Source organism: Pelophylax lessonae, assembly GCF_965119305.1.
Source record: "Pelophylax lessonae genome assembly, chromosome: 9".
NCBI lineage: Eukaryota > Metazoa > Chordata > Amphibia > Anura > Ranidae > Pelophylax > Pelophylax lessonae.
The window spans coordinates 267,581,311-267,607,467 of record NC_138776.1 but is presented as its reverse complement, the minus strand read 5'-3'; the positions used below and the strand labels follow the sequence as shown (position 1 = coordinate 267,607,467).

General features: G+C 45.7%; 3 protein-coding genes and 1 pseudogene across 4 annotated transcripts in view; 1 reads left to right on the top strand and 3 right to left on the bottom strand.

The window, feature by feature from the left end:
* The window catches only part of LOC309562661 (uncharacterized protein), a 40,597-nt gene extending 14,499 nt beyond the window's left edge, over window positions 1-26,098 (bottom strand). The window contains exon 1 of the mRNA XM_082266937.1: window positions 25,873-26,098. Within this exon, the coding sequence (XP_082123063.1) occupies window positions 25,873-26,028 (156 nt within the window). The 5' untranslated portion in view covers window positions 26,029-26,098. The remainder of the gene's footprint in view (window positions 1-25,872) is intronic.
* The window catches only part of LOC309562972 (uncharacterized protein), a 581,033-nt gene that overhangs the window by 215,208 nt on the left and 339,668 nt on the right, over window positions 1-26,157 (bottom strand).
* Window positions 1-26,157, top strand: part of LOC309562915 (uncharacterized protein) — a 523,709-nt gene that overhangs the window by 467,161 nt on the left and 30,391 nt on the right. The window lies entirely within an intron of this gene.
* On the bottom strand, window positions 23,100-24,896 carry LOC309562992 (annotated as a pseudogene). The gene has a single exon. The product of its transcript is annotated as an uncharacterized misc_RNA (transcript).

Below are 26,157 nucleotides of genomic sequence, written 5' to 3'. Positions count from 1 at the left end.
CTTCTCAGGGTCTTTCCCCAAGCCCAGAGGGGTGGGAGATCATCCATAGTATCGGAGTGTTGGATCTGGTGATAGTGAACAGACATGATACACTCAATCAGATCAATGCAGGGGATTTAAAGACCTTGGATTCAAGGTAAGTCCCCGGGATTCGTGTCTTAGGAGAAACAGGAACTTTTGGTAGAGGTTGCGTGTCCTAAATTTGGAACAATCCATAATAGGCTCAGATCCCTTCTTATAGTGAGGGGTTGGGTTATCCACCTCCTCCCTTATTATAGGCTGATCTCAGAACTCGAATACTGGAAAATGAGGTCAAATTTCTCTCTCCGTCATGTGCCATGTCACTCGTGTCCTCCTCCATTCTTATTGGTTATGTGATCGAAAAAAGGTTTCCCTGTAGACCAATAATTGAGAACAGGGAATCATTTGGACTGTACTGATTGTACAATATTAGGATGGGGGTGTATGCCTTTGCACTTCAAACAGGGCACGTTATCTAAGGCACAAACAAGAACCTGTATTTCCCCATCCAGCTTTATTCTTCCCAGACTGACTACTACTCTGTTCTCCCTGCAATATGTTCCCTCTACTACTCTTTCAACAATAGTGTCTTCTCTCCCTAATTTCAAATTCCTATACCCATCTTCTCCTCCCCAAAGTACGCCCCTACTTAACCAATGACACCTCAAAGTAACTCATATAGTCCCAGCTTATCTCTTTTCTTGACTACTGCAACTCCCCTCCATTGGCCGAACTCTACAGAGAATATCCCCCCTTTATTCTATCATGATTGTTGCTACCAGACTCATCCACCTTACCAATGGCTCTGTGCCCTCCACCACTCTCTGTAAATAAGCAGAGGATGGTGTTCCAAAAATGGCCTTTGCTAATAACCCACAGTGGGGAATTTATAAACAAATCCCTAAACAAATGTATTGATTAGGTCTCACACCGTGACCGTTGGACAAACCCAATGCATAAGGAGAAAAATGTGAGATGAAAGACCGTGGTCGATCGATCTCAGAAGAGACCAACTAAGGGCACTGGAGACACAAAATATTGTAAAACGATCATTTTTTATTAGGCACGTATGCCTGAAGAAAAGGGGAGCAAGGTGGTGCAGGTGACACTGAATGACATAACAATTTAAAAACAATAAGATGTACACATACACATATGCTGTGCGGACTCAAGATTAGATATCTAAACACACTGAAAGGACATCAATATGTGCAATAATGGCTAAACCGGCCTGTGTGTAAGCCTCCAAGCACAACTAATTGCATAGTGACCCAGTGTTAAGATAAGATATCATATGACTGAGCATGCATCAATACACCAAGTGAATTGGTTGCCATGCTCAGTGATATGTGAGGACCTCCAAAGATTGGCTATGAGCTCAATGTCCGAAGTAACACATGGCTAGTTCCTAGATCAGGACTCCATGGAGTACATAGATTAACTCCAATTGGGAGAAGATGATAATATTCAGTTCTAACGGAAATAGCTTTATGTTGTAGAAAATTGAAAAATAGTCACCACAGCCTTGGTCCGTGGTGTAAGGACCCCTCTATGTAGATCATAGAACACAATGGGGAATAAAGTTCCTGTTGAGGACCTCAAAAGAGATGATATAGTTGCAATATACACATCAGAAGTGAAGTGAATCCAATACTTGCCGTACTTGTAAGACATAAACTGGATATCCGATAAGAGACCCGTTGTGGTCACTGTAGTATAATCCCGTGAGGGGTATTGGAATCAGAGGTTGCAGCCATATAATGCAGTGAAGCGGTTGGGTCCGGCTGGTAAGTCGGAAACAGAGACTACGTAGGTCCGTGGCTTGGTCCACTTGCCTGAGTCATCCGGTCGGTAGTGTCACTGGTGCGGCGTTCAACCTGTGCGTTTGCTTCACCGGTATCCTTGGACAGACGTCCAGGTCAGGGGTTGCCGCCTGACGTCATGTCCGGTTTGCCGGGTGCATGCAGGGGAACAGCCGATGAATAGCAGGACGGAGATCCGCAGGTCCCGGGACAGGCAGTCACACAGTGTAGAGTTGGTAGACGCTTAACGCTGACACGTTTCACTGACTATAACGTCAGTTTCCTCAGAGCTAAGGTGGAACTGAATGGTGCCATGTTTTATAGTGACAGTAATTGGCTAAATTGATCCATTGAATACAGGTGTGCACACCTAGTGGACCTGATGGAGCTACAGTTACACTCTCCATCCGCCAGATGTCACTGCTCGTGCACCTCCAGCAAAGTATACTCATAAGTTAACGGCACCATAGCCCCACCAGCGTCAAGGTTAAATTTCCACAAGAAATAACCATAATATAAATATTCGCTCCTAAACAATAGAGAGTATAGTTTATCTATCTCAAATAGTCACGGTTATCCATGTGGAAATACAACCGTAGTGATACAGAACATGCAAACTAAAACACGCTGCACAGATGACAAAACATAAAAACTAAAACATATACATAAGTACATCGCTGCTTTTATTAAGGCTGTATGTTCATTGGTTCCGAAAGTCAGAACCTGTTGTTATATGATACAGAGGATCTTAGACAATTAGATGGAGGCAAAAAATAATTTCCAGCGTTTGAGGATGATAGATGGTAGAGATTATAGAGATACATAAAGATACATGTGTAGGATTGAATGAGGATCCAATGAGGTACCCATAGAAAGAGAAAGTATTATCATCTATGGTCTACGTTCCAGAGGCCTCTACAGGTGAGACGTAGTTAGGACAAGGAATGGTTATAAAAGTAATATATCGGAAAGACATCCCATACAAATGGACACAGAAGACTGCTACCCAACCACCACCCGGCAGGCATAATGCCAGCCCCGAGGGTCACGGGATTAAAAAAGGTTGTAAACTAAACTCAGTGTTCAGTCCTTGGGGCGCAAGAGATCCCATTTTATAAATCCACATTTTTTTCATATGATATCTTATCTTAACACTGGGTCACTATGCAATTAGTTGTGCTTGGAGGCCTTACACACAGGCCGGTTTAGCCATTATTGCACATATTGATGTCCTTTCAGTGTGTTTAGATATCTAATCTTGAGTCCGCACAGCATATGTGTATGTGTACATCTTATTGTTTTTAAATTGTTATGTCATTCAGTGTCACCTGCACCACCTTGCTCCCCTTTTCTTCAGGCATACGTGCCTAATAAAAATTATCGTTTTACAATATTTTGTGTCTCCAGTGCCCTTAGGTGGTCTCTTCTGAGATCGATCGACCACGGTCTTTCATCTCACATTTTTCTCCTCCACCACTCTCTGCCAATCTCTCTACTGGCCTCCATGCAGTGTCCTCCACCTCTCTCTGCCACTCCCTCCACTGGTCTCCATTTAGTGTAATCCACCCCTCTCTGCCAATCCCTCCACTGGCTTCCATTCAGTGTCCTCCTCCACCCCGCTTTGCCAATCCCTCCACTGGCCTCTATTCAGTGTCCTCCTCCATCCCGCTCTGCCAATCCGTCCAGTGGCTTTCATTCAGTGTCCTCCACCCCGCTTTGCCAATCCCTCCACTGGCTTCCATTCAGTGTCCTCCACCTCTCTCTGCCACTCCCTCCACTGGTCTCCATTTAGTGTAATCCACCCCTCTCTGCCAATCCCTCCACTGGCTTCCATTCAGTGTCCTCCTCCACCCCGCTTTGCCAATCCCTCCACTGGCCTCTATTCAGTGTCCTCCTCCATCCCGCTCTGCCAATCCGTCCAGTGGCTTTCATTCAGTGTCCTCCACCCCGCTTTGCCAATCCCTCCACTGGCTTCCATTCAGTGTCCTTCTCCACCCCGCTTTGCCAATCCCTCCACTGGCTTCTATTCCGTGTCCTCCTCCATCCCGCTCTGCCAATCTGTCCAGTGGCTTTCATTCAGTGTTCTCCTCCACCCCGCTTTGCCAATCCCTCCACTGGCTTCTATTCAGTGTCCTTCTCCGCCCCACTCTGCCAATCCATCCAGTGGCCTCCATTCAGTGTCCTCCACCCCTCTCTGCCAATCCCTCCACTGGCTTCCATTCAGTGTCCTCCTCCACCCCGCTTTGCCAATCCCTCCACTGGCTTCCATTCAGTGTCCTCCTCCACCCCGCTTTGCCAATCCCTCCACTGGCTTCCATTCAGTGTCCTCCTCCACCCCGCTTTGCCAATCCCTCCACTGGCTTCTATTCAGTGTCCTTCTCCGCCCCACTCTGCCAATCCCTCCACTGGCTTCCATTCAGTGTCCTCCACCCCTCTCTGCCAATCCCTCCACTGGCTTCCATTCAGTGTCCTCCACCCCTCTCTGCCAATCCCTCCACTGGCTCCAATCCCGATCTGTGTAAATAGAAAATAATATCGTATTACCTCCTCTGCTGCCACTTCCAGCAATGTCTCCTCTCTACTTCCTCCCAACTTACCTCTCACCCGAACTATTCTATTTATAGCTGACATCACTTCCTGTCTTCCATAGAGACTTCCTGTCTGGGAAGAAGTGAGATTACCACCTTGTGGAGCTCAGAGAAACTGCAGCACCAAGAAACCTCTCGTAATGTGGACATGGCCTTGTGCTGTTTTCTTGATGTATTGTACATCGGACAGGCCATAACATTAAGACCACTGATAGGTTAAATCAGGGGTCTCAAAAAGTACGGCCCTCCAGCTGTTGCGGAACTACACGTCCCATGAGGCATTGTAAAACTCTGACATTCACAGACATGACTAGGCATGATGGGAATTGTAGTTCCTGAACAACTGGAGGGCCATAGTTTGAAGACCCCTGGGTTAAATGAATAACATTGATTATCTCATTACAATGGCGTCTGAAAGTCGGTGGGATATATTAGGAAAAAAGTGAACTATGAAGATGATGTGTTGAAAGCAGAAAAATGATCTCTAGAGATATGCATGATGGAAAATTTATTTTGTTTCATTTTCGGATTCGTTTGTTAAATTATTCATTTTGTTTGATCATATTCCTTATGTTAGAATGATTCGTTTTCGGAATTTTGTTTCATATATCTGAATTCGTTTCGTCTATTCGTTATTTTCAAATGGAAATGGATCAGGATGACCACTGAGGCTGCACGGCACCTCTACAGAGGAGGAGGCAGCCACCCCCTCCCTCCGGGGCTCCGCTATCCAGCCAAAAGCCCTCAGGCACATATGCTTGTGGTTTTTATACAGTATCCCAACATGCACTGAGGCGACTTTCCCCCTGCCAATCATCTGGACTGTATCAAAAGCCCATGTGCTCTTTCGTCAGGTTTCCTCCCACTGTCCAACATGCCTCCCTATAAGACCAGCGTGAAACACTCTCTAGACAGAATGAGTTGCACTCTGAGCACAATGAGAAGACCTCACTAACAGATCCTTCTCTCTGGTAGGCATAGAACAATATAGATTTACCTGCAGCCCCTCTGGTAAGCAGACAGAACTCAAAACTATACTTTCTCATTAGCCCCAACCTAGAAGGGTGCTACATCCACCCCCCCCCCCCCCCCCCGCCAAACTGAGCCATGTCCTCACTAACAGATCCTGCTCTCTGATAGGCAGAGAACAATATAGATTTACCTGCAGCCCCTCTGGTAAGCAGACAGAGCTCATAACTATACTTTCTCAATAGCACCTACCTAGAAGGGTGCTATACTCACCCCCGCCAAACTGAGCCATGTCCTCACTAACAGATCCCTCTCTCTGGTAGGCAGAGAACAATATAGATTTACCTACAGCCCCTCTGGTAAGCAGGCAGAGCTCAAAACTATACTTTCTCTCTAGCACATACCTAGGAGGGTGCTACACTCATTAAGGTCATGGAGTGGCCTAACCGGTCTCCAGACCTTAAGCCTATGAAACATTTATGGAGGGAGATGAAACTTTGAGTTGCAAAGCGACAGCCAAGAAACCTTAAGGATTTAGAGAAGATCTGTAAAGAAGAGTGGACTAAAATCCCTCCTAAAGCCTAGTACACACGCAACAAATTTCCGCCGACCGGTCGTCCATCTTTTGTCCAGAGTGGTGTTTTGTTGGTTGGAATGTGCTATAGACTGCACACGAATTTTCCCGCATGACAAAATTCTACTTCAGAAGTGATGTCATGTGTTGGTTTGCTTTCTTTGTGTTCTTTCTTCACTGAGCATGCCCAGTCTTGCTCATAAGATTTTTCCTAGTCGAAATCTGTACTGACTGCACGAAAATCGGATGTGTTTTGACGGAGCATCATACTAACAAGCCGAAAATCGGCAGATCGATCGTCGGACGAAAATTCCCGGCCGAATTTCGACGCATGTGTACGAGGCTTTAATGTGTGCAAACCTGGTCACCAACTACAAGACACGTCTTACCTCTGTGCTTGTCAACAATGGTTTCTCCACCAACTACTAAGTCATGATTTGCTTGGGGATCAAATTTTTTTACCGACCAAACTACAACTCAATTTATAACATTTGTATCATGTGTTTTTTCTGGATTTTTGGTTGATATTCTGTCTCTATCATTTAAAATACGCCTATGATAAAAACGATACACTCTTCATTTCTTAGGTGGGCAAACTTACAAAATCTGCAGGGGATCAATCCCTCCAATCCCTAGTAAAAGGCAGGCAGAGTTCAGAGAGTAGTCAATAACCGATCCGAGGTCATAAACAGGGAAATCCAATCAGCGAGCTTGGAGCACGTGTTACAAACTTAATATCACAAACACGAGACTGTAGGCTTGGCTAGCTTAAATCAGGTATGATCCCCACCCAGAGACTGGCCCCATTAACCGCTTGCCGACCGCCGCAAGTAGATTTACTGCGGCGGTCAGCCCCTGCCAGGCAGAGTGACGTTAATTAACGTCACTAGCCTGGGAGGGTCTGGGGAGCGAGCGAACAGGTACTTGTGGTTGGCAGACAGGCAGAGTTGTACAAAGACAGTCCAGGTATAGGGCAAGCAAGATTCAGCGTAGTCAGGCTCCAATCCCTAGTAAAAGGCAGGCAGAGTTCAGAGAGTAGTCAATAACCGATCCGAGGTCATAAACAGGGAAAGCCAATCAGCAGAGCAGGACAGCCAAACAGGGAGCTTGGAGCACGTGTTACAAACGTACTATCACAAACACGAGACTGTAGGCTTGGCTAGCTTAAATCAGGTTTGATCCCCACCCAGACACTGGCGCCATTAATCACCCTGCAGGTGGACAGACAGAGAGGGATGTATCATAGCCAAAACCAGGACCCTGGAATGATACCAGCAGCTGTCAAAGAACATGCTCCTGACAGTCAGCTGTTTCAACAAGTAAAAGCTGGTAAAACAAAACTACTAAAACACGAGATTAAGATTATATTTTCATTTTTATCAGCTACTTATGAAATGTTACATCTGGAAAGCAGGTGGCACTCTCCAAGCAAATGAAGGTGCCTGGCTGATGACTGTTACACAGAAATTGTAAGTCTTGTAATGTAGTCCGATCTCGCCTTCTCTCGCATCCATATCTAGAGTCTGTCCCACCATGAGGTCTTCCTATGAAGCTTCTGCTGAAGAGCCAAGTAGATCAGACTACACTGCTAGAGGGACCCAACCAGCAGTGACACCTCCTCCTTCTCTCTCCTAGAGGGACCCAACCAACAGTGGCCCCTCCTCCTTCTCTCTCTTGGAGAGACCCAACCAGCAGTGACACCCCCCCCTTCTCTCTCCTAGTGGGACCCAACCAACAGTGACACCCCCTACTTCTCTCTCCTAGAGGGACCCAAACAACAGTGACACCTCCTCCTTCTCTCTCTAGAGGGACCCAACCAGCAGTGACACCCCCTCCTTCTCTCTCCTAGAGGGACCCAACTAGCAGTGACACCCCCTCCTTCTCTCTCCTAGAGGGACCAAACCAGCAGTGACTTCTCTCTCCTAGAGGGACTCAACCAACAGTGACACCCCCTCCCTATCTCTCCTAGAGGGATTCAACCAACAGTGACACCCCCTCCTTCTCTCTCCTAGAGGGATCCAACCAACAATGACACCTCCTCCTTCTCTCTCCTAGAGGGACCCAACCAACAGTGACACCCCCTCTTTCTCTCTCCTAGAGGGACCCAACCAGCAGTGACACCTCCTCCTTCTCTCTCATAGAGGGACCCAACCAGCAGTGACACCTCCTCCTTCTCTCTCTAGAGGGACCCAACCAGCAGTGACACCCCCTCCTTCTCTCTCCTAGAGGGACCCAACTAGCAGTGACACCCCCTCCTTCTCTCTCCTAGAGGGACCAAACCAGCAGTGACTTCTCTCTCCTAGAGGGACTCAACCAACAGTGACACCCCCTCCCTATCTCTCCTAGAGGGATTCAACCAACAGTGACACCCCCTCCTTCTCTCTCCTAGAGGGATCCAACCAACAATGACACCTCCTCCTTCTCTCTCCTAGAGGGACCCAACCAACAGTGACACCCCCTCTTTCTCTCTCCTAGAGGGACCCAACCAGCAGTGACACCTCCTCCTTCTCTCTCATAGAGGGACCCAACCAGCAGTGACACCTCCTCCTTCTCTCTCTAGAGGGATCCAACCAACAGTGACACCCCCTCCTTCTCTCGCCTAGAGGGACTCAACCAGCAGTGACACCCCCTCCTTCTCTCTCCTAGAGGGACTCAACCAGCAGTGACACCCCCTCCTTCTCTCTCTTAGAGGGACCCAACCAGCAGTGACACTCACTCCCAAATTAGGTCAGACACAACTTTATGAGGAAAAGTAATCTTACTAAAGGCTTCAAAGTGTTTCTTACATGATAAAGGTCAGAGGAGCGCTCAGTCACGCATTTTCTGAGGTGTATATCAAGGTGTGCTTCTTCCCAGTGTGAGATCCCTGATGTATAGCAAATTATGACCCATATAGAAGACATTTCCCTTACTCAGGGCACTAATACACCTTCGAGGGTGGTGTGGGTTCTCTGATGTTTGAGAAGATGGGACTTCTGTGAAAAACATTTTCCACACTCAGGGTAGGAATACGGCTTCTCCCCCGTGTGAGATCATTCATGTTTGATAAGCTCTAACGAGCAGGGCCCTCTGATTCCTACAGTATTAAGTGTATTGTATTTGTACTGTCTACCCTCAAGTTGTAAAGCGCTGCGTAAACTGTCGGCGCTATATAAATACTATGTAATAATAATAATAAGTTCTGTTTTTTTATGGATAAAATTTCCCACACTCAGGGCTGAATAAGAGCTTTTCCCATGTGTAGCATATCGGATGTTCAGTAAGATTGGACTTTCATAAAGGGCCTTTTCTGCACTAAGAAGCCACACATCAACTCACCTGTGTGAGACCTACAGTGTTTGTTAAACTGGTATTTGAGTGAAAAACTTTTCCCACACTCGGGGCAGGAATACGGCTTCTCCCCCGTGTGAGATCTTTGATGTTTAACAAGGTCTGATCTCTGTGGATAACATTTCCCGCATTCAGGGCAGGAATACGGCCTCTCCCCCGTGTGAGATCTTTGTTGTTTAACAAGGTTGGATTTCTGTAAAAAAAACGTTTCCGCACTCAGGACAGGAATACGGCTTTTCACCTGTGTGAATTCTACGATGAATTTTAAGATGGGAATTCTGTGAAACCCTGAGTTTAATTCTGAGTGTCATTGCATAGGGTGTGAATACTTATGTACATGGGATTTTTTTCGTACTTGAGTGAAAATCATTTTTCACACTTGGGGCACTATGGCTTCTCAACTGTGTGAGATCTCTGATGTTTAACAAGGGCGTATTTATGTAAAAAACCTTTTCCGCACTCAGGGCAGGAATGTGGTTTTACACCTGTGTGAGTTACCTGATGTTTACCAAGGGCTGATTTATGTAAAAAACATTTTCCGCACTCAGGGCAGGAATACGGCTTTTCACCGGTGTGAGTTCCCTGATGTATTTTAAGATGGGAATTCTGTGAAAAACATTTCCCGCACTCAGGGCAGGAATATGCCTTCTCACCCGTGTGAGTTTTTTGATGTTGTAGAAGGCCTGCTTTTTGTCTAAAACATTTTCCACACACAGGACAGGAATATGGCTTTTCACCCGTGTGAGTCCTCTGATGTGTATTAAGATGGGGCTTCTGTGCAAAACATTTCCCGCACTCGGAGCAGGCATATGCCTTCTCACCCGTGTGAGTTCTTTGATGTTTTATAAGGCTTTTTCTTTCTTGAAAGCATTTTCCGCACTCAGAACAGGAATGCAGTTTCTCACCTGTGTGAGACCTCAGATGTTCGTTAAGATGTGACTTGTGATAAAAACATTTCCCGCACATGAGGCAGGAATACGGCTTCTCCCCTGTGTGAGATCTTTGGTGCCTAACAAGATAGGAGTTCTGTGAAAAAAATTTCCCACACTCGGAACAGAAATGTGCCTTCTCACCCTTGTGAATTCTTTGATGTTTTACCAGATCTGATTTTTCTGTAAAACGTTTTCCACACTCAGAACAGGAAAATGGCTTTTCCCCCGTGTGAGACCTCAGATGTGAATTAAGATGACCCTTCTGTGAAAACAATTTCCCGCACTCAGGGCAGGAAAATGCCTTCTCACTCGTGTGCGTTCTTTGATGTTTTGTGAGGTTTGATTTTATTGAAAAAAAATTTCCACACTCAGGACAGGAATACGGCTTCTCCCCTGCATGAAACCTATAATGTGTATGAAGATGGGACTTGAGTGAAAAACATTTCCCACACTCAAGGCAAGAATACGGCTTCTCACCCGTGTGAGACCTTTGATGTGCAATAAGGGCTGATTTCTGAGAAAAACATTTCCCACAGGTGGTACAGGAATGCAACTTCTCAGCCATGTGAGATCTCTCATGTACAGTAAGACTTAATTCAGAGCAAAATTTTTCCCCACATTGAGGACAGGAGAATGTCTCCTTCCCCTGAACTCTGGCACCATCCCCCACAGTACAAGGCTGGTCAGAGTCAGAGGGATTCCATGGTCTATCCACACTGGGAAGTCCACCATCCATAGTTGAGCTCATTGTCTTTTCTCCTCCGCAATCTCCTTTGATGTCCTCATCTTCCATTTTACAACCTGGAGATAAAGTGAGACGATCCTTTGAGGGTTTCTCCATGGAGTGTCCTGGAAAAATATAAAAACATCGTCAATAGATCTGAGAGGGTTAGTTCACTTCCATCAAGATTCCATCTGGATCAGGTAGATATGAGTGAGCAGATGTTCTCTGTGGATGTCATAACCAGCTGGGACTCTCCCCCCTCTTCAGTCAAAGGGCCTTTGGTCCTCCTCCCAGATCACTTTTACATTTACACAGCCTTGTCAGAAGAGGAGGAACCAAGGGGACTGGGAGGTCCATGCTCTTTACACAACCACAAGCCTAGGCAGTGGGTCATGTGACCTCTGACAAATGAGAGATTCAAAATTCAGACCTGCACACCCTTTACCATAGAACAAGTGCCCATAGGCCTAGGCTTCTGGTTGTTTGCAGCACTGGGGAGTAATTGCAGAAGTATTTTCTCCTGGAAAGATGAGCGTTTCAGTATTTATTTGACTCCTTCTACCAATGAGACTTTTATGTTTTATGGTAACATTTATCTATAAGTCTGCTGGAAGAAGAGGGACCAACCTAAGAAAGGCTCAATCTGTGTTCTCATATCTGTGCTACTGTAACTAGGAGTGACACACAACCTAATACTGCCAGCTGAACCCAAAGATGGGTATCAGTACAGGGAGAGGACCATTATCAACCTAGCATTGGCTGATATCACTCAGCTCCCACCTTACTCTGGACCAATCAGTGCGCAGAAGAAAATTTAATGGGTCACCTGTGCTGATCTCTGTAGGAGTGTCCTCCTCTTTGAACATCCTCATCATTCCAGCCTCCTCCATATATTGCTGATCATTCCTCACATACGTCTCTTCTACTTCACCCTCAACTTTCATCTTCATCAGATCTTCACCCTAAACCAACAGAATGGCAGAAAATAACATCTGTAACATAGAAGTATTTATGATGTGAGATCACATAGAAAATATCATCTTGTAGAGTCCACACATCGTCTCCACATGTCAGAGTGTTCAATCACTTTATGTTCCCGACCCTCAACTCCACCTACCTGATGATGGTGGGGGATGGTGTGATCTTCCTGTGTGGAATCCCGGGAATAAAGAGGACGGGGACATCTCTCTGGTGGGTTCCTGGTATTAGGTGGCTCCATCATATCCTTGTGTCCTTCTGAAAACTCCTCCATCACTCCATTCTCCTCATCGTCCTCCTTATACTCTTCTTTAATATCAGGACATCTCTCTGGAGGGTTTCTGTAGCTGGATGACTCCACCGTGGTGTCCTGGCACAGATCTGTGTGTTCTTCTGGAAATTCTGACTCCTCCATCACCCCATCCTCCTCTTTTATCTCTTCTTTAACATCAACTTTAGAATCTCTCAGGTTTCCACTCTGAATATATAATAAACATGACATCAATGGTAACAATGCAGATAATGTACAGATCCTAATGATACTATCAGTGATTGTTCCTCATCTACCTGATGATGGTGGGGGATGGTGTGACCTTCCTGTGTGGAATCCCGGGAATATAGAGGACGGGGACATCTCTCTGGTGGGTTCCCATTACTGCATCCATCTGTAGGAAACACACACACTGACTGAATACATTGTTTCTATGTGTTTATCAGATGATGGGGGATCTAGGTGGAGCCTCCGTACTGCTCTCTCCTTTACAATAAAGTCTCCTCTTACCCGGTGATGTGAGGGGCGGCTGATTCTCCATCATGACGTCCTTGTAGAGATCCTTGTGTCCTTCTAAATACTCCCACTCCTCCATGGAGAAATAGACAGTGACATCCTGACACCTTATAGGAACCTGACACACACAATGATACAGTCACCATCCAGACACATCCCTTGTCTGTTACTGGATAATGTCCCAGAATTCCCAGCACCGCTCACCTCTCCTGTCAGCAGCTCCATCATCTTCTTGGTGACTTCTAGAATCTTCTCCATGTTGTGTCTCTCAGGTTTTAGGGAGTCACATGGAGGCACTGTGATGGTCATATGATCACCTGACTTCAGAAGAGGAAATCTCTGTATTGGGGAACCAATAGGAATATCATGTTAGAATCCCAGAATCCTCCTCACCTCTCCGGTCAGGTCTTTGTTTTATTAATAGAGATAAGAGTGATGTCATGTGACCTCCCAGAATCCTCCTCACCTCTCCGGTCAGCAGGTAGATGATCTCCAGGGTGAGGTTTAGTATCTTCTCAGTCATGTGACTCCGGTCCTCCTCCTTCCTCATTGATGTGCTCAGGTGATCTATGTGGATTTCTCTGTAGAGGAATAGCAGAGATTTATTTGGACTGTATTGGTTGTACAGTATTAGGATGATATAAGTGGATAATAAGCGTTCTTCCTCAGTGGGAATGAGAACATGTACTGTAGTTTGGGTTACTTAGTGTTTGTTGTGTTTCTTGCCCACTGCAAACCTTTGTCCTGCCTGTCTTGTACTTTGACTGGAGACATCCATGTTTGTATGAAGCACCAATAGGCCTAAATGCAGGGTCAGAAGCTACAGGCTTCTCAGGGTCTTTCCCCAAGCCCAGAGTGTTGGATCTGGTGATAGTGAACAGACAGGATACACTCATTAATAGGGACCGATCAATGCAGGGGTTTTATGAGATTTAGGTTTGCCTAGACCTTGGATTCAAGGTAAGTCCCTGGGATTTGTGTCTGAGGAGAAAAAGGAACTTTTGGTAGATTTTGCGTGCCTTAAATTTGGAACAATCCATAATAGGCTCAGATCCCTTCTTATAGTGAGGGGTGGGGCTATCCACCTCCTCCCCTATTATTGGCTGATCTCAGAACTCGAATACTGGAAATTGGGGCCAAATTCATCTCTCCGTCATGTGCCATCTCACTCCAGTCCTCCTCCATTCTTATTGTTCATGTGATCGAAAAAGGTTTCCCTGCAGACCAATAATTGATAACAGGGAATTATTTGGACTGTACTGATTCTACAATATTAGGATGGAGGTGTATACCTTTGCACTTCAAACACGACTCGTTATCTAAGGCACAAACAAGAACCTGTATTTCCCCATCCAGCTTTTTTCTTCCCAGACTGACTACTACTCTGTCCTCCCTGCAATATGTTCCCTCTACTACTCTTTCAACAATAGTGTCTTCTCTCTATAATTTCAAATTCCTGTACCAATCTTCTCCTCCCCAAAGTACGCCCCTACTTAACCAATGACACCTCAAAGTAACTCATATAGTCCCAGCTTATCTCTTTTCTTGACTACTGCAACCCCCCTCCGTTGGCCGACCTCTACAGAGAATATCCCCCCTTTATTCTATCATGATTGTTGCTACCAGACTCATCCACCTTACCAATGGCTCTGTGTCCTCCACCACTCTCTGCCAATCTCTCCACTGGCCTCCATGCAGTGTCCTCCCCCTCTCTCTGCCAATCCCTCCACTGGCTTCCATTCAGTGTCCTCCTCCACCCCGCTTTGCCAATCCCTCCACTGGCTTCTATTCAGTGTCCTCCTCCATCCCGCTCTGCCAATCCGTCCAGTGGCTTTTATTCATTGTCCTCCACCCCGCTTTGCCAATTCCTCCACTGGCATCCAATCAGTGTCCTCCTCCACCCCGCTTTGCCAATCCCTCCACTGGCTTCCATTCACTGTCCTCCTCCATCCCGCTTTGCCAATCCCTCCACTGGCTTCCATTCAGTGTCCTCCTCCACCCCTCCCTGCCAATCCCTCCACTGGCTTACATTCAGTGTCCTCCACCGCTCTCTGCCAATCCCTTCATTGGCTCCAATCCCAATCTGTGTAAATAGAAAATAATATCGTATTACCTCCTCTGCTGCCACTTCCAGCAATGTCTCCTCGCTACTTCCTCCCAACTCACCTCTCACCCGAACTATTCTATTTATACCTGACATCACTTCCTGTCTTCCATAGAGACTTCCTGTCTGGGTAGAAGTGAGATCACCGTCTTGTGGAGCTCAGAGGAACTGCAGTACCAAGAAACGTCTCGTAATGTGTATACGGCCTTGTGCTGTTTTCTGTATGTACTGTACTGTACTGTACACCGATCAGGTCATAACATTAAGACCACTGATAGGTTAAATGTATATCATTGATTATCTCATTACAATGGCGTCTGAAAGTCGGTGGGATATATTAGGCAAGAAGTGAACATGTTGTCTATGAAGATGATGTGTTGAAAGCAGAAAAATGATCGCTAGAGATATGCATGATGGAAAAATTGATTTTGTTTCATTTCGGATTCGTTTGTTAAATTATTCATGTTAAATTATTCATTTTGTTTGATCATATTCCTTATGTTAGAATGATTCGTTTTCGGAATTTGTTTCATATATTTGAATTCGTTTCGTATATTCGTTATTTTCAAATGGAAATATATTTGGATTTGAAAACGAAACATATAGCAATAAATACAGTAAGGTGCAAAAGTGAAATAGGATGATGATTACTAATTAGGCTTCTTTATAGAATAGAATAGAAAATAAAAGGATACAATAGAATAGCATTGTAGGATGTGCTTTAATACTCCTTCTAGATATTGTATTTTCATATGCTGTTTTTACTATGTTGTCTTTAATAAAATGTATATTTTTATAATTTGTAGTATTTTCTAACTGCTAGTCTTTGGGCACATTAAAATCCCCATTCTCCTCATCTACAGGGCTCTACCTGTGAGACTTGGCATTTAATTTATAGGGGATTATGCCGGTACTCTTTTTGGATAGATAATTACTCTCCACCCAATTTCCACTTTTGTGATACATCCGAATCTCCGACTCACGAAAAATTTAGTCCGAATTTAGATGTATAATGAAACAAATTGCACGTGTCTAATCATCGCAGTTTGTTGTGTACGAGGCTGGGTAGCCGCAGACCAGTCAGGGTGTCCATGCTGACCCGTGTCTACAGTCAAAAGAGCCTACAATGGGCACGTGGGCATCAGAAGTGGAGTACAGAGCAATGGAAGAAGGTGGCCTGATCTGATGAATTACTCTCTCTCTTACATCATGTGGATGGCCAGATGCATGTGTGTCACTTACCTGGGGAAGAGCTGGTACCAGGATGCAGTATGGGAGGAAGGCAAGCCAGCGGAAGCAGTGTGATGCTTTGGGCAACGTTCTGCTTGGAAACCTTGGCTCTTTCCATTCATGTCAATGTGACACGTACCACCTACCTAAACTTTGTTGTTAACCAAGCACACCCCTTCATGAAAAATGGTATACCCTGATGGCAGTGGTCTTTTTCAGAAGGATAATGAACCCTGCCACGCTGCAAAAATGATTTGAGAATGGTCTGAGAATAACAGGTTTAAGGTGTTGACTCTAAATGTCCAGACCCCAATCCATCAAGCATCTTTGGGCTGTGCTGGAAAAACAAGTCTGATCCATGGAGGCCCCACTTCGCATCTTACAGGACTTAAGGGATCTGCTCTTGACGGCTAGTAGCAAGTAAAAAAAAGAAAATGCAAATTATCTTAAGGTTGGAGGTTGTTATGGTGTGGAGGAGGGATTACGGGAGGAATGATAGATGGGTCCATGAACTGATGGACTTATCATTGGAGTCTACTACAGACGCCCTGAGATTTATGAAATGGGGGAGTCAGTGTCACGCCTACCCCTAACACAGGTGATCAGACAAGCTAGACACGACCATCAGGCTGGGCATCCAGCAAAGAACCATCAGGCTGGGCATCCAGCACAGGAGGACCATCAGGCTGAACATCCAGCACAGGTCAGACCTGTGTTAGCACCTGTATGCGGAGGAGGAATTACGGGTGGAATGATAGATGGGTCTATGAACTGATGGACTTATCATTGGAGTCTACTACAGACGTCCTGAGATTTATATAATGGGGGAGTCAGTGTCACGCTTACCTCCTAACACAGGTGGTCAGACACTATAGCTGGCTTCTGTGTTCATTTCCTGTAGCACCCCCTTTTCCCATAAGGCAAGCAGGCCTACTGGTACTTGGTTGCCCTCAGGTCTTATACACAATGCTATAGTGCCTGGTCACCACGCCAGGGCATGCGCGAACTGAGCAAAGCAAACAGGTACTTGCGGTTGGTAGGGAGGCAGAGTTGTACAAAGACAGTCTAAGTACAAGGCAGGCAAGGTTTCGAGTGGTCAGGGTCCAATCCATAGTCAAAAGGCAGACAGAGTTAAGAGGGTATTCAATATTCGTTTCGAGGTCATAAACAGGGAAATCCAATCAGCAGAGCAGATAAACAGGGAGCTTGGAGCACCTGTTAGAAACACAATATCACAAGCATGAGATTTCAGGCTTGGCTGGCTTAGATCAATTTTGGTCTCCACCCAGAGACTGGCTACATCAATCACCTTGCAGTCGGACAGACAGACAGGGATGCATCATTGCCAAAACCAGGATGCTGAAATTAGACCAGTGTCAGGTCACCTGTGGCCAGGTGACAGCTGCACCCTGTTGGGGACAGGGATGCACCGCAAGGTAATGAACCCAATAGCTGACTGCTGCGGATGGACAGGAAACGTGAGCCCAAGATTCCCCAGGGCACGGAGTCTAAGACCCAGCAGGTGTTCACCAGAGCCTCTAGTGGTGAGGATGGACTTCGCTGCAACTGGACCCAGGTCGCGGCCCCTGGGGTCCCCCGGGTCACGCTCCATAGGGAGAGAGGGGAAGCAGCCACTCAGGACACAAGGGATAGTGATGGGTAAGCCGAGGTCGGGGCAACAGGCAGACGAGGGTAATCAAGGAACAGGCCAAAGATCAGGGTCACAGGCAAACATGAGTAGTCAGAAACAAGCCAAAATCGGTACACAGCAAGGTAGATGTAGCACATGGCAGACAGGAACACAAGCAAACAAACACTGTTGAACAGCAAAGCAGACCTGCAGTGCACTGGCTAATATAGACTTCCTGGAATGGCCTGGGGTGGAGCCATACAGGGAGGAGAGACGATAAAAGGCAGCCAGAAGGAGAGTCAGGCCTCTAATGGAGACATGGAGGAGAAGGTAAGCTGCCAGACACTATTGCATGTCCATGACAACCAGCAGCTGTCAAAGAATAGGAGTGTTTACATGTTCCTGGCAAAACTCCTCACTGAGGAGGGGCCCCCAGACACTTAGCGACAAGGTGGACAGGACCATCAGGCTGAGCATCCAGCACAGAACCAACAGGCTGGGCATCCAGCAATGGACCATCAGGCTGGGCATCCAGCACAGGACCATCAGGTTAGGCAAAGGTCAGGGGATCAGCGAGGTCAGGTTGATTAGCAGGCACACAGTCTTTGACACCAAACTAAACAGTAGACAGAGAACCAGTAACGTCAGGCTGGACAGCAGGTAACGTGTCAATCAAGTCAAGCTGGGTAGCTGGAGCACAGGCCAGATGTAGAATGGCTTGGAGAAAAGATTAAGGGCCCCACCTGGCTGGATAAGGCAGTCTATCCAAAGGGTGGATGGAACTTCTACAAGAACTTCTCCAAGTTTAGGCAGATGTAGAGCCAGCAGAACTAGAGGAGTCTGCCTGGATGTGCATCCAAGGGCATTTAGCCACTTTACCACCGGAGGATTTTGCTGTCTTACGTCCAGGCCACTTTTTGCGATTTGGCACTGTGCAACTTTAATGGACAATTGCGCGGTCATACAACGCCGTACCCAAACAGAATTTATGTCCTTTTTTCCCCAAAAACAGAGCTTTTTTTTGGTGGTATTTTATCACCTGTGCGATATTTACTTTTTGCGCTATAAACAAAAAAAGAGCGTCAATTGTGAAAAAATAACAATATTTTTCACATTTTTTTATATGAAATTCCCCCCCAAGAAAATGTGAAAATCTAAATTTTTTATCATTTTAGGCCAATTTGTTTTCTGCTACATATTTTTGGTAAAAAAAAATCGCAATAAGCGTATTTTGATTGGTTTGCGCAAAAGTTATTGCGTTTACTAACTAAGGGAAAGATTTCTGTCATTTTTGGTGTTTTTTATTTAACGAGTAATGGCGGCGATCTGCAATTTTTTTTGCGGGACTGCAACATTGCGGCGGACAGATCGGACCCCTGACTGACATTTTTGACACTTTTGGGGGTACCAGTGACATTACTACAGTAATCAGTGCTATAAATATGCACTGTTACTGTAAAAATGACACTGGCAGGGAAGGGGTTAATTTTATTGCAGAGGGAGGGGTTAATGTATGCCTGGGGCTTACTGACATGTGTGGGGGGAGGGGACTGAGTGACACAGGGACAGATCGCAGGTTCAGCTATGCTGAGCCCTGCAATCTGACCCTGCCTGTCACTTAGGAGATCCGTCCGCTTTGTTTACACAAGCGGGCGGATCTCCACACTCGATTCCCCGATGATCGGGGAAGAGCGGCGGTGATCACCGCATCTCCTCCCCTGGCCCGACTCCTGCTGTAACTGAATACAGTGGGAGAGAGCCTCCGGCGGCGCGCGCGCCGCCCACAAGGGGAGGAGTCCAGCGACGTAGGTCTACGTCGCTGGACGGGAACGAGCCACTTTGCCGCAGTACAGTCAACGTGACTGGTCGGCAAGTGGTTAGGGGCAGGCAAAGGAAGTGTAATCCAGAGGGCTTGACCTTTCAGGACGTAGAGCAAGCACAGGTTTTGCAAGCTTTTACATAGGAACAGGAGTTCTTATGGAGAGAGGGCCCCCAAAGCTTGCGAGAAGAACAAAAAGCTTTCCAGGGGGTAGACTGGGTGGAACACTAGGCTTAGCCTTTAAAATAGAGTCCAAAAGGTCCAAGGCCCCCATTACTTTTGCTGGGGGAAAGATATTGTAAAACTTGGAGGAAATTTCCAAACAGGGCTCAAAGCTGCGAGACAGCGGGTTGGTTCGGCCTCTGGGAGGAAAAGATTCACACTGTGAGAATTGGCTGCAGAGGTGGCCTGTAGAGGATTCAATAAACTTGTCAGTGTCTTTTGCTACAATAGAAAGTCATATAAAGGCGAATGGCTATGAAAAATTGAGTCATATTTGGAAAAGTTGTCATGATCAAGATCCCAATAGGACTGTAATAAAGGCACATGACTGGTACTGGCCACAAAAGAGTTACAACTGGTCAGTAGTTTCAATTAAGTTCTGGATGCACGTCTGGGACCAGGACCTAATCTCCCCTGTAGCCCAATCTATGTACTGTTATGCAGTCTAAGCCAAGGATAACCTAAGATAAGGGGATAAGCAGCAGAAGTAGAAGCTAATTGTCTCCCTAGGAAATTCCCTAAAAGTTAGAGTAATAGGTACAGTGCACAAGGTGACCAGGAGCATGGACAAGGGAGCGTTATCAACAGCTAAAGCCCCGTACACACGCAACGATTATTGGCCGACCGACCGTCCGTCTTTTGTCCAGAGTTGTGTTTTGTTGGTTGGAATGTTCCTAGACTGCACACGAATTTTCTCGCCCAACACAATTCTACTTCAGAAGTGAAGTCATGTGTTGGTTTGCTTTCTTTGTGCTCTTTCTTCTCTGAGCATGCCCAGACTTTCTCATTAGATTTTTCCCTGTCGAAATCTGTACTGACTGCACGAAAATCGGACGTGTTTTAACGGCGGACAAAAATTTTATAGCCTGCACACCAGAATTTTTTCGGCCGAAAATTCGGAGTTGGTTGTCGGAAGCATCATACTAACAAGCCGAAAATCGGCAGATCGGTCGTCGGACGAAAATTCCCTGCCGATTTTCGACGCGTGTGTACGGGGCTTAAGGCTAAAAAGGGTCCGTGTACATTAGCCAAGGGAGTCTGTAGATGGTTGCTAGGTCCCTATCAATGAAATTGCTAGAGGCACCAGAATCGATGACAGCTGAGAGGTGATAAGAGAATGTGGCAGAACTATGTTGTGCAGGAACAAATAGTTTACCTCGGGGGAACCTGGCACTGTGTAGGCTAAAGAAGCAGACATCACCCACACTGGACTCTTGGCTTTCTCTGCCTATTAGGGCAGCTGGCGACAAAGTGGCCTTGGTCACCACAGTATAAGCAGAGTTCCTGGGATTTTCTTCTAGCCTTTTCCCCAGAGGATAAATCAGTAGCACCAACATGCATAGGCTCCTCCTGGGGAAGTTGAAAGGGCTCAGGAAGGTCTGAAGAATAAATAGGCAGCGTACTAGGGGGGGGAGAAGAAACAAACCTCTCTGTATACCTTTCCCGTAAATGCCTGTCTATATAGATGGCTACTTCATTTAACGACTTTGGTTCAGGGTAGTGTATTAGGGAGTTCTTGATGGAGTATGATAACTGTAACCTGGACTGGCTTTTTGGACCTGAGTCATTCCTCCAAACACAGTGAGTCGAGTTAATGCCAAAGAGCTCAATTTTGGGCTCATCTGACCACAGCACTTTCTCCCAATCCTTCTCTGAATCATTTAGACGTTCATTGGCATGACTGTACATGTTCCTTCTTGAGGAGGGGGACTCACCATGTTTGGAGGAAGAAAAATGCTTACTATGAACCTAAGAACACCATCCCTACAGCCAAGCACAGAGGTGGAAACATTATGTTTTGGGGCTGTTTCTCTGCTAAAGGTACAGACCGCCTTTTGAGGGGCCAATAGACAGGGCCATATATTGTAAAATCTTGGATGAGAACCTTCTTCCCTCAGCCAGAACACTGAAGATGGGTCATGGATGAGTCTTTCAGCATGACAATGACCCAAAACATGCCGCCAAGGCAACAAAGGAGTGGCTCAAGAAGAAGCACATTAAGGTCATGGAGTGGCCTAGCCAGTCTTCAGAACCTCCTATAGAAAATGTATGGAGGGAGCTGAAACTTCGAGTTGCCAAGCGACAGCCAAGAAACCTTAAGGATTTAGAGAAGATCTGTAAAGAAGAGTGGACCACAATCCCTCCTGGGATGTGTGCAAACCTGGTCACCAACTACAAGACACGTCGTAACTCTGTGCTTGCCAGCAAGGGTTTCTCCACCAACTACTAAGTCATGTTTTGCTTGGAGATCAAATAGGTATTTTATTGACTGAACTACAACTCAATTTATAACATTTGTATCATGTATTTTTTCTGGATTTTTGGTTGATATTCTGTCTCTATCATTTAAAATACATCTATGATAATAATTATAGACCCGCCATTTCTTAAGTGGGCAAACTTACAAAATCTGCAGGGGATCAAATAATTATTTTCCCCACTGTAAGCAAACAGGTACTTGTGGTTGGCAGACAGGCAGGGTGGTACAAAGACAGTCCAGGTACAGGGCAAGCAAGGTTAAGCGTAGTCAGGCTCCAATCTGTAGTCAAAAGGCAGGCAGAGTTCAGAGAGTAGTCAATATCCAATCTGAGGTCATAAACAGGGAAATCCAATCAGCAGAGAAGGACAGCCAAACAGGGAGCTTGGAGCACGTGTTACAAAACGTAATATTACAAACACGAGACTGTAGGCTTGGCTGGCTTAAATCAGGTTTGATCCCCACCCAGAGACTGGCCATATTAATCACCATGCAGGTGGTGCATCATAGCCAAAGCCAGGACGCTGGAATGAGATCAGCAGCTGTCAAAGAACAGTAGCGTTTGCATGCTCCTGATATTTAGCTGTTTCAACAAGTACAAGCTGGTAAAACAAAACTACTAAGACACGAGATTAAGATTATATTTTCCTTTATTATCAGCTAAATATGAAATGTTACATCTGGAAATGTCATATTTTCCACTTTCAGCCAGCAGGCGGCACTCCCCAAGCAAATGAAGGTGCCTGGCTGATGACTGTTACACAGAAATTTTCAATCTTGTAATGTAGTCTGATCTCGCCTTCTCTCGTATCCATATCTAGAGTCTGTCCCACCATGATGTCTTCCTATGAAGCTTCTGCTGAAGAGCCGAGGAGATCAGACTACACTGCTAGAGGGACCCAACCAGCAGTGACACCTCCTCCTTCTCTCTCCTAGAGGGACTCAACCAGCACTGACACCCCCTCCTTCTCTCTCCTAGAGGGACCCAACCAGCAGTGACACCCCCTCCCAAATTAGGTCAGAAACAACTTTATGAGGAAAAGTAATCTTACTAAAGTGTTTCTTCCATGATCAAGATCAGAGAATCGCTCACCCCCATGTTTTCTGAGGTGAATATCAAGGTGTGCTTCTTCCCAGTGTGAGATCTCTGATGTACGGCAAATTATGACCCATATAGAAGACATTTCCTGCACTCAGGACACCAATACACCTTCGAGGGTGGTGTTGGTTCTCTGATGTTTGAGAAGATGGGACTTCTGTGAAAAACATTTTCCACACTCAGGGTAGGAATACGGCTTCTCCCTTGTGTGAAATCATTCATGTTTGATAAGTTCTGTTTTTTATGGATAAACATTTCCCACACTCAGGGCTGAATAAGAGCTTTTCCCATGTGTAGCATATCGGATGTTCAGTAAGATTGGACTTTCATGAAGGGCATTTTCTGCACTAACAAGCAATGCATCTACTCACCTGTGTGAGACCTACAGTGTTTGTTAAACTCATACTTGAGTGAAAAACATTTCCCGCACTCAGGGCAAGAATACGGCTTCTCACCTGTGTGGGATCTCTGATGTTTAACAAGGTCGGATTTCTGTAAAAAACCTTTTCCGCACTCAGGACAGCGATACGGCTTTTCACCTGTGTGAATTCTACGATGTATTTTAAGATGGGAATTCTGTGAAAAACATTTCCCACACTCAGGGCAGGAATATGCCTTCTCACCCGTGTGAGTTGTCCGATGTTGTAGAAGGCCTGCTTTTTGTGAAAAACATTTTCCACACACAGGACAGGAATATGGCTTTTCACCCGTGTGAGTCCTCTGATGTGTATTAAGATGGTGCTTCTGTGCAAAACATTTCCCGCACTCGGAGCAGGCATATGCCTTCTCACCCGTGTGAGTTCTTTGATGTTTTACAAGGCCTTTTCTTTCTCTAAAGCGTTTTCCGCACTCAGAACAGGAATGCAGTTTCTCACCTGTGTGAGACCTCAGATGTTTGTTAAGATGGGTCTTGAGATAAAAACATTTCCCGCACCCGAGGCAAGAATACGGCTTCTCCCCTGTGTGAGACCTTTGATGCGTAACAAGATAAGAGTTCCGTGAAAAACATTTCCCACACTCGGAACATAAATGTGCCTTCTCACCCGTGTGAATTCTTTGATGTTTTACAAGATCTGATTTTTCTGTAAAACGCTTTCCACACTCAGGACAGGGATATGGCTTTTCCCCCGTGTGAGACCTCAGATGTGAAATAAGATGGGCCTTCTGTGAAAACAATTTTCCGCACTCGGGGCAGGAAAATGCCTTCTCACCCGTGTGCGTTCTTTGATGTTTTGCAAGGTTTGATTTTATTGAAAAAAATTTTCCACACTCAAGACAGGAATACGGCTTCTCCCCTGTGTGAGACCTTAGATGTGTATTAAGATGGGACTTGAGTGGAAAACATTTCCCACACTCAAGACAGAAATACGGCTTCTCACCGGTGTGAAACCTATAATGTGTATTAAGATGGGACTTGAGTGAAAAACATTTCCCACACTCAAGGCAAGAATACGGCTTCTCACCCGTGTGAGACCTTTGATGTGCAATAAGGGCTGATTTCTGTGAAAAACATTTTCCACACGTGGTACAGGAATGGAACTTCTCAGCCAAGTGAGATCTCTCATGTACAGTAAGACTTAATTCAGAGCAATATTTTTCCCCATATTCAGGATAGGAATAATACATCTTCCCCTGAATTCCAGCACCATCCCCCACAGTACGAGGTTGCTCAGAGTCAGAGAGATTCCATGGTCTATCCACACTGTGAAGTCCACCATCCATAGTTGAGCTCATTGTCTTTTCTCCTCCACAATCTCCTGTGATGTCCTCATCTTCCATTTTACAGCCTGGAGATAAAGTGAGACGATCCTTTGAGGGTTTCTCCATGGCGTGTCCTGGAAAAATATAAAAACATCATCAATAGATCTGAGAGGGTTAGTTCACTTCTATCAAGATTCCATCTGGATCAGGTAGATATGAGTGAGCAGATGTTCTCTGTGGAAGTCCCAACCAGCTGGGACTCTCCCCCCTCTTCAGTCAAAGGGCCTTTGGTCCTCCTCCCAGATCACTTCTACATTTACACAGCCTTGTCAGAAGAGCAGGAACCAATGGGGACTGGGAGGTCCATGCTCTTTACACAACCACAAGCCTAGGCACTGGGTAATGTGACCTCTGATAGACAAGAGGGTCAAAGTTCAGATTTGTAGACCCTTTACCATAGAACAAATGCCCATAGGCCTAGGCTTCTGGTGATACGCAGCAGTATTTCCTCTTGGAAAGATAAGTGTTTTAGAATTTATTTTAGTCCTTCTACCAATGAGACTTTTATGTTTTATGGTAACATTTAGCTATAAGTCTGCTGGAAGAAGAGGAACCAACCTAAGAAAGACTCAATCTGTGTTCTCATATCTGTGCTACTGTAACTAGAAGTGACACCCAACCTAATAATGCCAGCGGAACCCCAGGACGGGTATCAGTACAGGGAGGGGACCATTATCAACCTATTATTGGCTGATATCAATCAGCTCCCACCCTACACTGGACCAATCAGTGCGCAGAAGAATATTTAATGGGTCACCTGTGCTCCCTGTAGGAGTGTCCTCCTCTATGAATGTCCTCGTCATTCCACCCTCCTCCGTATATTGCTGATCATCCCACACATACGTCTCTTCTTCTTCATCCTCAACTTTTATGATAATCAGATCTTCACCCTAAACCAACAGGATGGCAGAAAATAACATCTGTAACATAGAAGTATTTATGATGTGAGATCACATAGAAAATATCATCTTGTAGAGTCCACACATCGTCTCCACATGTCAGAGCGTTCAATCACTTTATGTTCCCGACCCTCAACTCCACCTACCTGATGATGGTGAGGCATGGTGTGACCTTCCTGTGTGGAATCCCGGGAATACAGAGGACGGGGACATCTCTCTGGTGGGTTCCTGTAGCTGGATGACTCCTCCATGGTGTCCTGGGACAGATCTTTGTGTTCTTCTGGAAACTCTGACTCCTCCATCACCCCATCCTCATCATCCTCCTCTTTTATCTCTTCTTTAACCTCAACTTTAGAATCTCTCAGGTCTCCACTCTGAATATATAATAAACATGACATCAATGGTAACAATGCAGATAATGTACAGATCCT